Source organism: Gobio gobio (genome assembly GCF_949357685.1).
Source record: "Gobio gobio genome assembly, chromosome: 11".
NCBI classification, from domain to species: domain Eukaryota; kingdom Metazoa; phylum Chordata; class Actinopteri; order Cypriniformes; family Gobionidae; genus Gobio; species Gobio gobio.
The window spans coordinates 7,111,596-7,124,030 of record NC_137104.1 but is presented as its reverse complement, the minus strand read 5'-3'; the positions used below and the strand labels follow the sequence as shown (position 1 = coordinate 7,124,030).

Here is a 12,435-nt window from a genome sequence, read left to right as displayed (position 1 = left end):
TAAAGAGCTTATTAATAACAACAACTATTTATTATATCGTTTTTCAGTAACTGCTGTTTCGTTTAGTTTTTCATCGATTATGATTTTTTAAAATTATTTCAGTTTACGAAAATGTTTTTTGACCAATAGTTTTAGTTTCAGTTTTCATTTACAAAAATAACCTTGGTGCCAACACAATTAATACCGTTATCACCGGGAGGGGGGAGGGGAGTGCGTTGTAGTTTTCTCTTTAAATTGATTTCTCTTTAAAAGTAAAGCAAAACTAAAATGTGCACGACCGCACAGGCATTCATAATGGTGCAGAGCAGATTGAGTGTTTTCAATTTATTTTATTTGGAAGTTGAGCACCATTCTGATTGGCCGTGCGCATTTTACTTTCACTTTAGAATTGGCACCAATTCAGGGGTGGCAGTTGCTTGAATGGTGTGTTCATTGTTATTCTTAATGAAAAACACAACAAAATGGTACAATGACAAACTCACTTAAATGGGTGCTTTTACATTTCACTTTGAAACTAAATCTTCCGCGCTCATCTTGTCAGTCAGCTCCACACTCTCGTGATGAATGAAATCTGACTCCTGTCCTGCTGCGTTTGTGCTGCGACTCTCGTTCGGCTCACGCTGCTCGTTCAGTTTTTTTCTCGAACTGATCTAAATGATTTTTACAACTATAAAAAAAATCTAAACGACGATGGGGGCAGTGTCGCCGCGGAAGGCAAGTGATGTAAACAATGTTATGCCTGAACACCGGCAACACCATCCCAGCCAGCCTAGTTCACACTTCAATTCAAATGAACTGTACTAACAGACCAATCACATCAGGGTTTGTTTTAATCGAACCAAACATGCCAAGTTTGAACACTAAGGCTGCATCCGAATAAGTACACTTCCCTACTACAGTAGTGACCTTTGACAGAAGGGGCCTCCACTTGCTCTCGAAAAAATTCTACGTTTTACATTCTGATTGAAAGGCCTGTTTTCTCACTGTTTTTCTCCTGCTCTGAGCCAGTCTCAACTTCATCAGCACTTGCATACACTAAACTTCACAGTTTTATTCCCATCTATATTCTGAAGGTTTTGCCAGAGGGGTTTTTTCACCTTTTATTCGCCTGATTTATATAACATCTTATTTCTGGCTGTTGACAGTGTTTTTTTAATTTATTTATGGATTGATAAAAGAGAAATTCCCTCAGTAAAAACTATTAATTTGTCAACAGAATGAAGAATTTTGGCTTTATCCAGTGTCCAGATTTCTGTTGTGCAAATGAGTGTATATTTAATAAAATAATGCCTCATTTGCATATTCAAACATAACATTTCAGAAAACGTGTAATACAAACTTAATGTTGTCTTATTGTACTGAGATGGTCTGTATGCTTGTATCTATTAGTTAATCTTTTTTTTAAGTTGCCAGTCGCCGCCAGCGTTTTTGATCATTTTCACGAAAATATAATCGCCCCCAGCATATTTTGTTGTATGAATATCTGAACATGCAATATATCAAAAGAAAGAACAGAATGTAGAACTTTTAAATAAAAACAAAAATAATGTAGTCTAGCTTCATACATTCTTTTTTTATCAAACACTTGAATGTCGGTAAGTTTCATAAAAAAGCAGCATTTTGAGCAAAAAGCTGAGATAATTTAGTTTTTATTAAAGACTGCATCCAGGGGTCCGTCGGTTAGCTGGATTTGATTGTTTGACGATTTGGCATGATCTTGGCTTGTTTGGTTCTTTGACGCTACTCCTGGACTTGCTGTCATAGCAACAGGCCTGTAAGTTTAAACCTGTTCGCAAGCGGCTGATTTAAAGTAAACAGGATTAGATTCCATCTTTTTAAGCAGTGTTGATACTTAACATTTGTCCCAATCACTGATACTTTATTACAGCAGTTCCTTACTGAACCAGGGGCAATAATAATTTAAAATAAAATCAATAATAATATAAAAATGTATTTGAAAATAATATTATAATATAATATTATACAGCGCAGAGATCTTGATCTTGACCCTTAAGAAACTTCAATAAATGCTGTCACGTAACAAATCTGCTTCAGATTGATTTCAAAATTAAATGAATTGCTAATTAAAACATTGAAATAAAAATGTAAAGGGTGTACAAATACTATAAAATCGTGGATATAAATAATTGTGAAATCATGTTTAAAAAAAAAAGAAAAAACACTGCACATTTCATTTATCTATTATAACTTTTATGTTGTTTTGGTCGCTTGGCTGTTTCCGGAAGGTCCAGATATTCATTGTTTTTTTTTGTTTTTTTTTTGTTTGTTTTTTGTCAAGTGTTTTTCCAGGTGGCTTTTTTAATTATATGATGTCATTACGTTGCTGTCTTGCCGCCAGCCAATCGCTGCATTCCTGATCGTGGTTTGGAGTATCGATGCATCTGCCCTCTTCAGGGAACACAAGAACGCGCAGTAATCTTGGATAACTTAATCAAGATATTTTAATCCAATCCGCAAATTCGTTTGAAGAACCAAATTAGCCAGAGATCAGTTATCATGATTAAAAGATCTGGGATCTGTCAAATCATCTCAGATGTATTAAGCGAGGTACGAAGAACGGCCCCAGGTCTGATTCAGAACGATGATCAAAACACCATCAACAGCCCCAAAGCTTCACAGTGCTGTAGCTCGTCCTGGGTCGACATTTCATTCAGTAACATCAGGCCATTATGATTTATATGCTGTATAATGTTGATGATCGCATTATTTTACATGTGCATCTGATGACATATGATATCGCTTGTTTCTGCTTCTTTGCATGTTTTGATCCAGAGATTCTCTTCTCTATCAGAAGATGTGTCATAGCGTCACCTACTAGGGCTGTGAAAAAGAAAATTCAAATATCGAATATTCGTCGAATTTACAAAAAAAATGCATTCAAATTTTTGGTAGAGGCACGCGAGACATGATGATGACATAACTGACGCGGTTTGTTTATCCAGTACAGCTGTACGGCTGTAAAAAGCCGTAAAAAATGGGCAACCTGTTCAACGGCGTATTCAGTCAGACACAGAGCAGTCCAGAAGAAGGCAATCAGGGCTTTGGAGCATGAGATGGATATAAATGAAAGAGAAGATGCGCTACCTGCTGACGAAAATCCTTTCAGTTGGTGGCAAAAATCATACGATATATGTATATATATATATGTATCCACTAGGGATGTGACGGTGAGGAAATTTTCCCACCGGTTAATCGGCGTGTGACAACACCGGTAATACCGGTATCACCGGCGGGGGCTTGTAAATCACTAATTCTATCTAACCGAAAGTAACATACACGACCGCAACTGAAAACTGAACTGAAAATGCACCAGTGCGCGCACACACCGTGAGTGACAGCTCGTCTGTAAATGCGCGCTCTGTGAGGCCATGAATGAAATTCGTCTGTAAATGCGCGCTCTGTGAGGCCATGAATGAAATTCGTCTGTAAATGCGCGCTCTGTGAGGCCATGAATGAAATTCGTCTGTAAATGCGCACTCTGTGAGGCCATGAATGAAATTCGTCTGTAAATGCGCGCTCTGTGAGACCATGAATGAAGTTCATCTGTAAATGCGCACTCTGTGAGGCCATGAATGAAATTCGTCTGTAAATGCGCGCTCTGTGAGACCATGAATGAAGTTCATCTGTAAATGCGCACTCTGTGAGGCCATGAATGAAATTCGTCTGTAAATGCGCGCTCTGTGAGACCATGAATGAAGTTCATCTGTAAATGCGCACTCTGTGAGACCATGAATGAAGTTCATCTGTAAATGCGCACTCTGTGAGGCCATGAATGAAATTCGTCTGTAAATGCGCACTCTGTGAGACCATGAATGAAGTTCATCTGTAAATGCGCGCTCTGTGAGGCCATGAATGAAATTCGTCTGTAAATGCGCGCTCTGTGAGACCATGAATGAAGTTCATCTGTAAATGCGCACTCTGTGAGGCCATGAATGAAATTCGTCTGTAAATGCGCACTCTGTGAGACCATGAATGAAATTCGTCTGTAAATGCGCACTCTGTGAGGCCATGAATGAAATTCGTCTGTAAATGCGCACTCTGTGAGACCATGAATGAAATTCGTCTGTAAATGCGCACTCTGTGAGGCCATGAATGAAATTCGTCTGTAAATGCGCACTCTGTGAGGCCATGAATGAAGTTCATCTGTAAATGCGCACTCTGTGAGGCCATGAATGAAGTTCATCTGTAAATGCGCACTCTGTGAGGCCATGAATGAAGTTCATCTGTAAATGCGCACTCTGTGAGGCCATGGGTGCGTCTCAACAGTTCCCTAGTAGTCAGGACATTGATTAGGCATTGATCGGTCTATGTGTGAGACGCACGCCATGAATGAATGACAATTCGTCCGTGAACCCTTGTTTATACTCGACGCGTCCGCACCATGGTCTGAACGAACGAGCGAGAGGGTGCGCGCGGCAAAAATTACGTCATCTCAGAGTGTCGGACTCGGAGACGGAGTCACAGACGAAAGGAAACAATGCGCGCTCTGTGCGGCTGTGCACATTTTACTTTCGGTTTTGAATAAGCGCCAATTCGGTGGCAAGTTGCTTGAATTGTGGGTTCATTAGCCTATTATTTTATATGAAAAACACAACAACAAAACAAATGACAAACTCCCTTAAATAGGCGCTTTTACGTTTCACTTTAAAAACAAATCTTCCGCGAATCATCTCAGTCAGCTCCTCACTCTATGATAAATGAAATCTGATGAATGACTCCTGCCGAGACTCACGGTCGGGTCATGCTTTATTAAGCAGACACGATCAGTTTTAATTTGTATTGTCTGTTCTCTAACTGAACTAAATTATTTTATTAGGATTAAAAAAAAATAAAAAAATTACGGTGGGGCGGTGCCACGGTGAGCAAGTGATGTAAGCGGTATTGAGTCTGAACACCGGTAACACCGGCAACACCGACTATCGTAGCAAGCCTAGTATCCACATATTGCGCAGCTGGCAAAGACGTACTTGATCATACCTCAGCAAAAAATGCTCCGCACTCGCTGCAGGTCAAGTTAACTGTTTGTTGTTTTTCACCAACAATATATAGATGTTTAGTGAGTGGAAATGGATTGTTTCTGAATGTCCGTTTGCTATTTTGTGTCCACATTACGTTACCTGTTGAAACGCGCTTTCTCAGGTTACTGATGCACTTGCAGTTTTATGCACTTTTGTTACCTAATTTTCTTTACATGCTCATTAATGAAATTATATTTTATTTTGTTTAAAAAAAGTCATTTCATTTCAATAAAATATGCGATGCTTGATTTGGTTTACATTTGCTTGTTGCACCCTCTTGTGGCCATAGGAGACAATACAGTACTTTTTCCCTCTAACATTTAAATATTGCCTTTAGAATTCGATTATAATTCGAATTTTGCTCATATCTATGAAAGAATTTCGAATTTAGCTTTTCAGACATTTTGACAGCCCTATCACCTACCGCATAACGGTGATAAACATGGAAAGCCAGAAATTTCTGTCAATGGCGGGGAAAGAGTTAAATATAAAAGTTAAAGGGTTGGTTCACCCAAAAATTCAAATTCTGTCATTAATTACTCACCCTCATGACACCCGTAAGACCTCCGTTCATCTTCGGAACACAAATGAAGATATTTTTGTTGAAAGCTGATGCTGAGAAAGGCTTCAGATAGGCCTCCATTGGCATTCAGTACATTTACACTCCCAAGACCCATAAAAGGCACTTAAAACGTCGTTACAAAGTCCATCTCACCACAGTGACTCTACAATAATTTTACGATGCGACTACAATAGTTTTTGTGCGCAAAAAAAATCAAAATAACACCTTTATCCAACTTGTTCTTGTCTTCCGTGTGTGCCTCCACGACGCATACGCGAGAATGACGTAGCGCCGGGTTTCGGGAATCCATGAAATGCACACTTTAACCCCATTTTGAGCACTACGCCGAGACCTAAAGCACGATCAATGTAGAATTCAACAGCTTAGACACGCGCGTCTTCCTCTGCTTGTAAACAAATCGCTTCTGGGTCATGTGTCCGAACGCCGGATCTGCGTCATATTCTCGCGCATGCGTCGTGGAGGCACACACGGAAGACAAGAACAAGTTGGATAAAGGTGTTATTTAGATTTTTTTTTTGCGCACAAAAACTATTGTCGTCGCATCGTAAAATTATTGTAGAGCCACTGTGGTGAGATGGACTTTGTAACGACGTTTTAAGTGCCTTTTCTGGGTCTTGGGAGTGTAAATGTACTGAATGCCAACGGAGGCCTATCTGAAGCCTTTCTCAGCCATCAGCTTTCAACAAAAATATCTTCATTTGTGTTCCGAAGATGAACGGAGGTCTTACGGATGTCGAACGACATGAGGGTGAGTAATTAATGACAGAATTTTCATTTTTGGGTGAACAAACCCTTTAACGTTAGTTTCTACCCTATTGACCTGTGGTGCTTGTTGGTAGTGAACTGTAAGAAAGCTCATTAGGTTTTGGAACATATATATCAGCTTAAAAATATAATGTTGTTATTTTGCCTCTCTTTTAGGTATTACCAGATGCCGATGGCCTATAACCCCTATGCATACGGGCAGTATAATATGCCCTACATGCCCTATCAAGCCCAGGGGCAGGCTGGATACCCCGCAGCCCCTCCTACACAGCAGCCCTACCCCTACCCTCAACAACCACCACAGCAGCAGCAGCAGCCCTATTACCCCCAACAGTAGAGCGCCGCAAGCCACACTCCTTCCTGTAAACTAGCACTCCTCTTACTGCACTTAACTATTAACACCCCTGCACTCACACTCGCTCTGTGCTTAACATCTGGCATGATCTGGGCGGGGTTTAGAACGCAGGCCCCGCCCCCTCTCTGTGGGTGGACTTTCAAGGCCAGGGTTGTGCTGGTCGAGGGAAGATCTGATCTCTGTCTCTCTCTCTCTCTCTCTCTCTGTCTGTCTCTCTCTCTCTCTCTCTCTCTCTCTCTCTCTCTCTCTTACCCTCTAGCCCAAAGTGAAGCTGCTGGCTGCCTGCCACTGCTAATATCTTATTTTTGTAATGAATACTGACATATAATCTAATGCAAGAGCTGTTGATTTCTTACCTTGATGATGATGATCATTTAATTGCTGGAAGAAAGACCGTGGTCTTACTGTAACCCTTGTTATACCTCCTTCTGTTCAGTCTACAATCATCGCCTGGGGAAAGGAACAGTTATACAGACTAGAGAATGGATTTGTCACTAAAAATGGTTAATTTTTGTGTTTCTATTGTTTTCATGTGATTAAAACCGCTCTGATATTAAAGGCTGTCTTTTTATTTCCTCTCTGTGCATGTTAGTCTAAACCGGTGGGCGTACTTTCGGCATTTTTTGGTTCTCCTCTGCATTGTTTTTGTGATCATCCAGTGCCAAACCCGACAGCTGAGCAGATTGAGTTCAGATTAACAGGCTGGGCTACGTCTGAGAGTCACCACACATGAATTCAAGTGTTCGATAATTATTCCCATGCTATTTTTGTCTTGAAAGAGCCTGTACCGACTGTCTCCATGGATACAGAGGGAAGAGGATTTTAGTATTGGGGGGGTGTAGATAGATGAATGTTTATTGAGGTATCAGAGTGTTTTGATTATGTAAGGATGTTCTTTCGCCCATAGCACAAACAAATAGCACTTGAGCTGTGCATTGTTGTTTTTACAGTCTTATCTCTTCAAGACTGCGTTTTAGGACAACGAATAACTTCATTGTAACTGCGAAATCCTCGTAAACATATTAGATAATGTAATTAAACACACAGGCATCATTCCTCCTCAGCTGTTGCCTCTTGCTGACAAGCATTCAGGTGCCCTTCACATCCAGAAATACTCTTGCATTGCAGTCGAGCTTGCTATCAGGGATAGGGATTGATGGAGATTTCCTTATTCGTTTCAATCCCAAATCAAAAGCTCGATGTGATTTTACAGTCGTGCTCAAAAGTTCACATACCCTTTGCAGAATCTGCCAAAATGGAAATTGTAACAAATAAGCGGGATCATAAAAATGGTATGTTATTTTTCATTTGATGCTGTCCTGAATATTTTTTCCATAAAATATAGTCCACAAGACAAACAAAAAAAACCCTGAATTTATGAAAATGACCCTGTTCAAGAGTTTACATACTCGATGCATTAAGAGCTGGGGGTCAAAACTTTTGAACAGGATGATTTTCTTATTTTTTAAATATCAAATTCTTTAATTTATCTTTTTTCATATCAAATTTGTCTTCTGGGAAACATGTAAGTATCTTCGGCTGCTTCTGAAGGGCAGTAATAAATGAAAGAATTTGATATTTAAACAAAATAAGAAAATCATCCTGTTCAAAAGTTTTGACCCCCAGCTCTTAATGCATCGAGTATGTAAACTTTTGAACAGGATGATTTTCTTATTTTGTTTAAATATCAAATTCTTTCATTTATTACTGCCCTTCAGAAGCAGCCGAAGATACTTACATGTTTCGCAGAAGACAAATTGAAGCTGCTGTCTGTAACTATTTTGTTCAAAATTTACAATTTTGCTTACCCTGAATCATTATGGTACACTTATAATAAGTGTTTATATTGGGACTATTTCAGGTCTGGGAGTATTTCAGGTTTGGTAGGAACCGCTGCGGAGGAGCACAGTCCCTGCGTTACTCGCCATAGACATAAACAGAGAGAAGTAGCTCCGGCTGCAATGTTCTTCCGCGAGACGCACGCACACGCAGTTCTGTCTATTAACCGCTATAGAGTGCAAAAAGTCACGGACTGCAGCTTTAAGTAGAATTTACCTTGCTCTTCAAATTCAATACGTTTTCACCAACGTCGTGTTTCCTTCTGGACTGGCTGCCTTCATTCCTTCAGTGAATGTTTGAAGCTTTTTTAGTAGTTGTGTTTGAGTCCTCAGTGAAAAGATGGATCTCAGAATCATACAGTTCAAATATGCAAAAGATGCTGGAAAACTGAAGAATTTGCAGGATTTTCCTGAAGAACGTTGGTCAGTTTAACTGCTCAGGACAAACAAGAGACTCAAGAACAACATCCACACACACGCATCCGTGGATCATCAGGGAACGACAGTATTGAGAATCAAGGCTGTGTAAACTTTTGTGTTGGATCATTCTTATACATTCAGCTATGTTTTTGTCTTGTGGACTATATGTAAACATCTTTAATGTAAAATATCTTATTCAGGACAGTACTAAATAAAAAAATTATTAAATTTGTATGATCCCTATTTTACATTTTCACAGATTCTGCAAGGGGTAAACTTAAGCACAACTGTATTTTATTTGGGAATGTTTCAGTTATAATGTCCATTTTAATTGAATATGAAATAAATTCTCTCTCAGTTAATGCTGTAAATGATACAGTGAACCGTCTAACATAACATATATACAGGAGAGGCTAAAGTGATGTTCAGTCTGGGGGAAATTGACATCTTCACCCTTTATTCAATTATTATTACATTGTTAAAGATTTTTTTTTAAGCATATAGTTGTGCTTGTTGTCAATAATATTATTTGTTATGACGCAATGAAAAATGCCAAATTGTGTGACATAATTTTTTAGCAAGGCTGTCATACAAGGAAATTATGAACACATGCAAAACAACAGAGAACCAAATGAAATATTAATTCTGATTGTTTGTTTTTCTATTAATTTTGTTTTGCATGGTAAATTAAAACCTGTTGCTTGACTTCTTTTTTTTTTTTTTTTTTTTTTGCCAATAAAAATGTATTTACTTTTTTATTTGTTTAGTGTGGGGATGAAAATATGACAAAAATATTTTTCTCATAATTTGATGGTTTAACCAAATGTGTGTGTTCAGTTGTAAATAGCTGCTCTGATGTGAACTGTTATTACAAAATTATATTATATAATAAAAAATTATAATAAAAAAATAGTATAACTCACTTCATTTCTAAACTTCCACGAGAACACATGAATCTTGTGAGTGATTAAAATGGCTGCTTTATTGACAGTTGTTAGTGAATCAGATCACACTGGTTGTGATGTGTGTTTCTGATTCCCTAATAAGAACCAGCAGAAGAGTCTTTCGTTCATGAATTGGACTTGTTATATTTAAATTAAATTCGGATCTGCAAACTCGGGTCAAAAGCTTTTCTGAAATTGGCAAAATGATGACTGATCTTGGAATTATAGAAACAGATAGATATTGTTCAAATAAGGATGGTGAAAAAATCTATATTTTACTTCTCATCCCACACAAGAGAACTACAACTCGTTCAGCATTTTTTAGATTGTTGCTCCAGTTGTGTTTACATCTACAGTGAGGAAATTAAGTATTTGAATACCCTGCTATTTTGCAAGTTCTCCCACTTAGAAATCATGGAGGAGTCTGAAATTGTCATCGTAGGTGCATGTCCACTGTGAGAGACATAGTCTAAAAAAAAAATCCAGAAATCACAATGTACAACTATTTATTTGTATGATACAGCTGCAAATAAGTATTTGAACACCTGAGAAAATCGATGTTAATATTTGGTACAGTAGCCTTTGTTTGCAATTACAGAGGTCAAACGTTTCCTGTAGTTTTTCACCAGGTTTGCACACACTGCAGGAGGGATTTTGGCCCACTCCTCCACACAGCTCTTCTCTAGATCAGTCAGGTTTCTGGCCTGTCGCTGAGAAACACGGAGTTTGAGCTCCCTCCAAAGATTCTCTATTGGGTTTAGGTCTGGAGACTGGCTAGGCCACGCCAGAACCTTGATATGCTTCTTACAGAGCCACTCCTTGGTTATCCTGGCTGTGTGCTTCGGGTCATTGTCATGTTGGAAGACCCAGCCTCGACCCATCTTCAATGCTCTAACTGAGGGAAGGAGGTTGTTCCCCAAAATCTCGCAATACATGGCCCCGGTCATCCTCTCCTTAATACAGTGCAGTCGCCCTGTCCCATGTGCAGAAAAACACCCCCACAGCATGATGCTACCACCCCATGCTTCACAGTAGGGATGGTGTTCTTGGGATGGTACTCATCATTATTCTTCCTCCAAACACGTTTAGTGGAATTACGACCAAAAAGTTCTATTTTGGTCTCATCTGACCACATGACTTCCTCCCATGACTCCTCTGGATCATCCAAATGGACATTGGCAAACTTAAGACGGGCCTGGACATGTGCTGGTTTAAGCAGGGGAACCTTCCGTGCCATGCATGATTTCAAACCATGACGCCTTAGTGTATTACCAACAGTAACCTTGGAAATGGTGGTCCCAGCTCTTTTCAGGTCATTGACCAGCTCCTCCCGTGTAGTTCTGGGCTGATTTCTCACCTTTCTTAGGATCATTGAGACCCCACGAGGTGATATATTGTGATTTCTGGAATTTTTTTTTTTTGATTATGTCTCTCACAGTGGACATGCACCTACGATGGCAATTTCAGACCCCTCCATGATTTCCAAGTGGGAGAACTTGCAAAATAGCAGGGCATTCAAATACTTATTTTCCTCACTGTATTTGACGTTATTGAAAATAACTAAATATGGATCATGGCTATTCTCTGTATTCATGACCGACCTGCTTAAAGCTCATTTCCTGTTAAAGCTTCATTTCCCAAACTCTTTTGACCTCAACCAATCAAGCCCTGACAAAAAGCAGGTGTGAAATTCTCCCTGCGAGTGTTTACCGTAAGAGAAATGTTATATGGCGACGATGAGAGATTTACTGAGTGAGACAGGTGTGTGTATATAAGTGTATAAATATCGTTGTATTTAGAAGGGTCGACAGTAGCTGCATTGTTGACGTACTGCCAGATCATCTGACCTTTGACCTGTAGAGAATCCATGGCTGATGACGCAAGCGAAAGTGTCACTGGAGAAAGCAGCGAGTGAGAGGTGGGTCTGTTTGCATGTGTGTCTGTCTGTGTTGCGTGTTAAGTAAGACGGAATGCTTTGATGAGCTTCGGCATTGATTGACCTTGTGCTGTGGCCAGAAATACCGGGACATTATGAACAAGTGTACGGCGGCCCGGGCCCTTCCCAGCAGGTGCACGTCAGGACATCTCATCCTCAAGAGCCCAACTCAAAGATTCTTGTGCGGTGAATATGGCCGAGTTATTTAAACATCATGTTTATGTAATAGAATAGCTCATACTAGAAAGCAGAATATTCATTTAAGGAACAGACAGCACAAGAAACTCAGTGACTCAATGATTCAACCATCAAAATATTTTAGATTTTTTTCAATATGATGAGGGAAGAACAAAACACTATTTACACCGATCAGGTGAAGTGAATAACACTGATGATCTCTTCATCGCCTGTTAGTGGGTGGGATATATTAGGCAGCAAGTGAACATTTTGTCCTCAAAGTTGATGTGTTAGAAGCAGGAAAAATGGGCAAGTGTAAGGATTTGAGTGAGTTTGACAAGGGCTAAATTGTGATGGCTAGACGACTGGGTCAGAGCA

At 39.5% G+C, this 12,435-nt stretch overlaps 1 protein-coding gene across 2 annotated transcripts in view; it reads left to right on the top strand.

Annotated features, from left to right (window-relative positions):
• Positions 1-7,298, top strand: part of pdcd6ip (programmed cell death 6 interacting protein) — a 49,877-nt gene extending 42,579 nt beyond the window's left edge. The window contains exon 18 of one of the 2 annotated variants that reach the window (XM_079829220.1): positions 6,544-7,298. In XM_079829220.1, coding sequence (XP_079685346.1) covers positions 6,544-6,724 — 181 coding nt within the window. In that variant the 3' untranslated portion in view covers positions 6,725-7,298. The remainder of the gene's footprint in view (positions 1-6,543) is intronic. The other variant, XM_079829219.1, reaches the window with a different exon arrangement.
• The last annotated feature ends 5,137 nt before the right edge of the window (positions 7,299-12,435 follow it).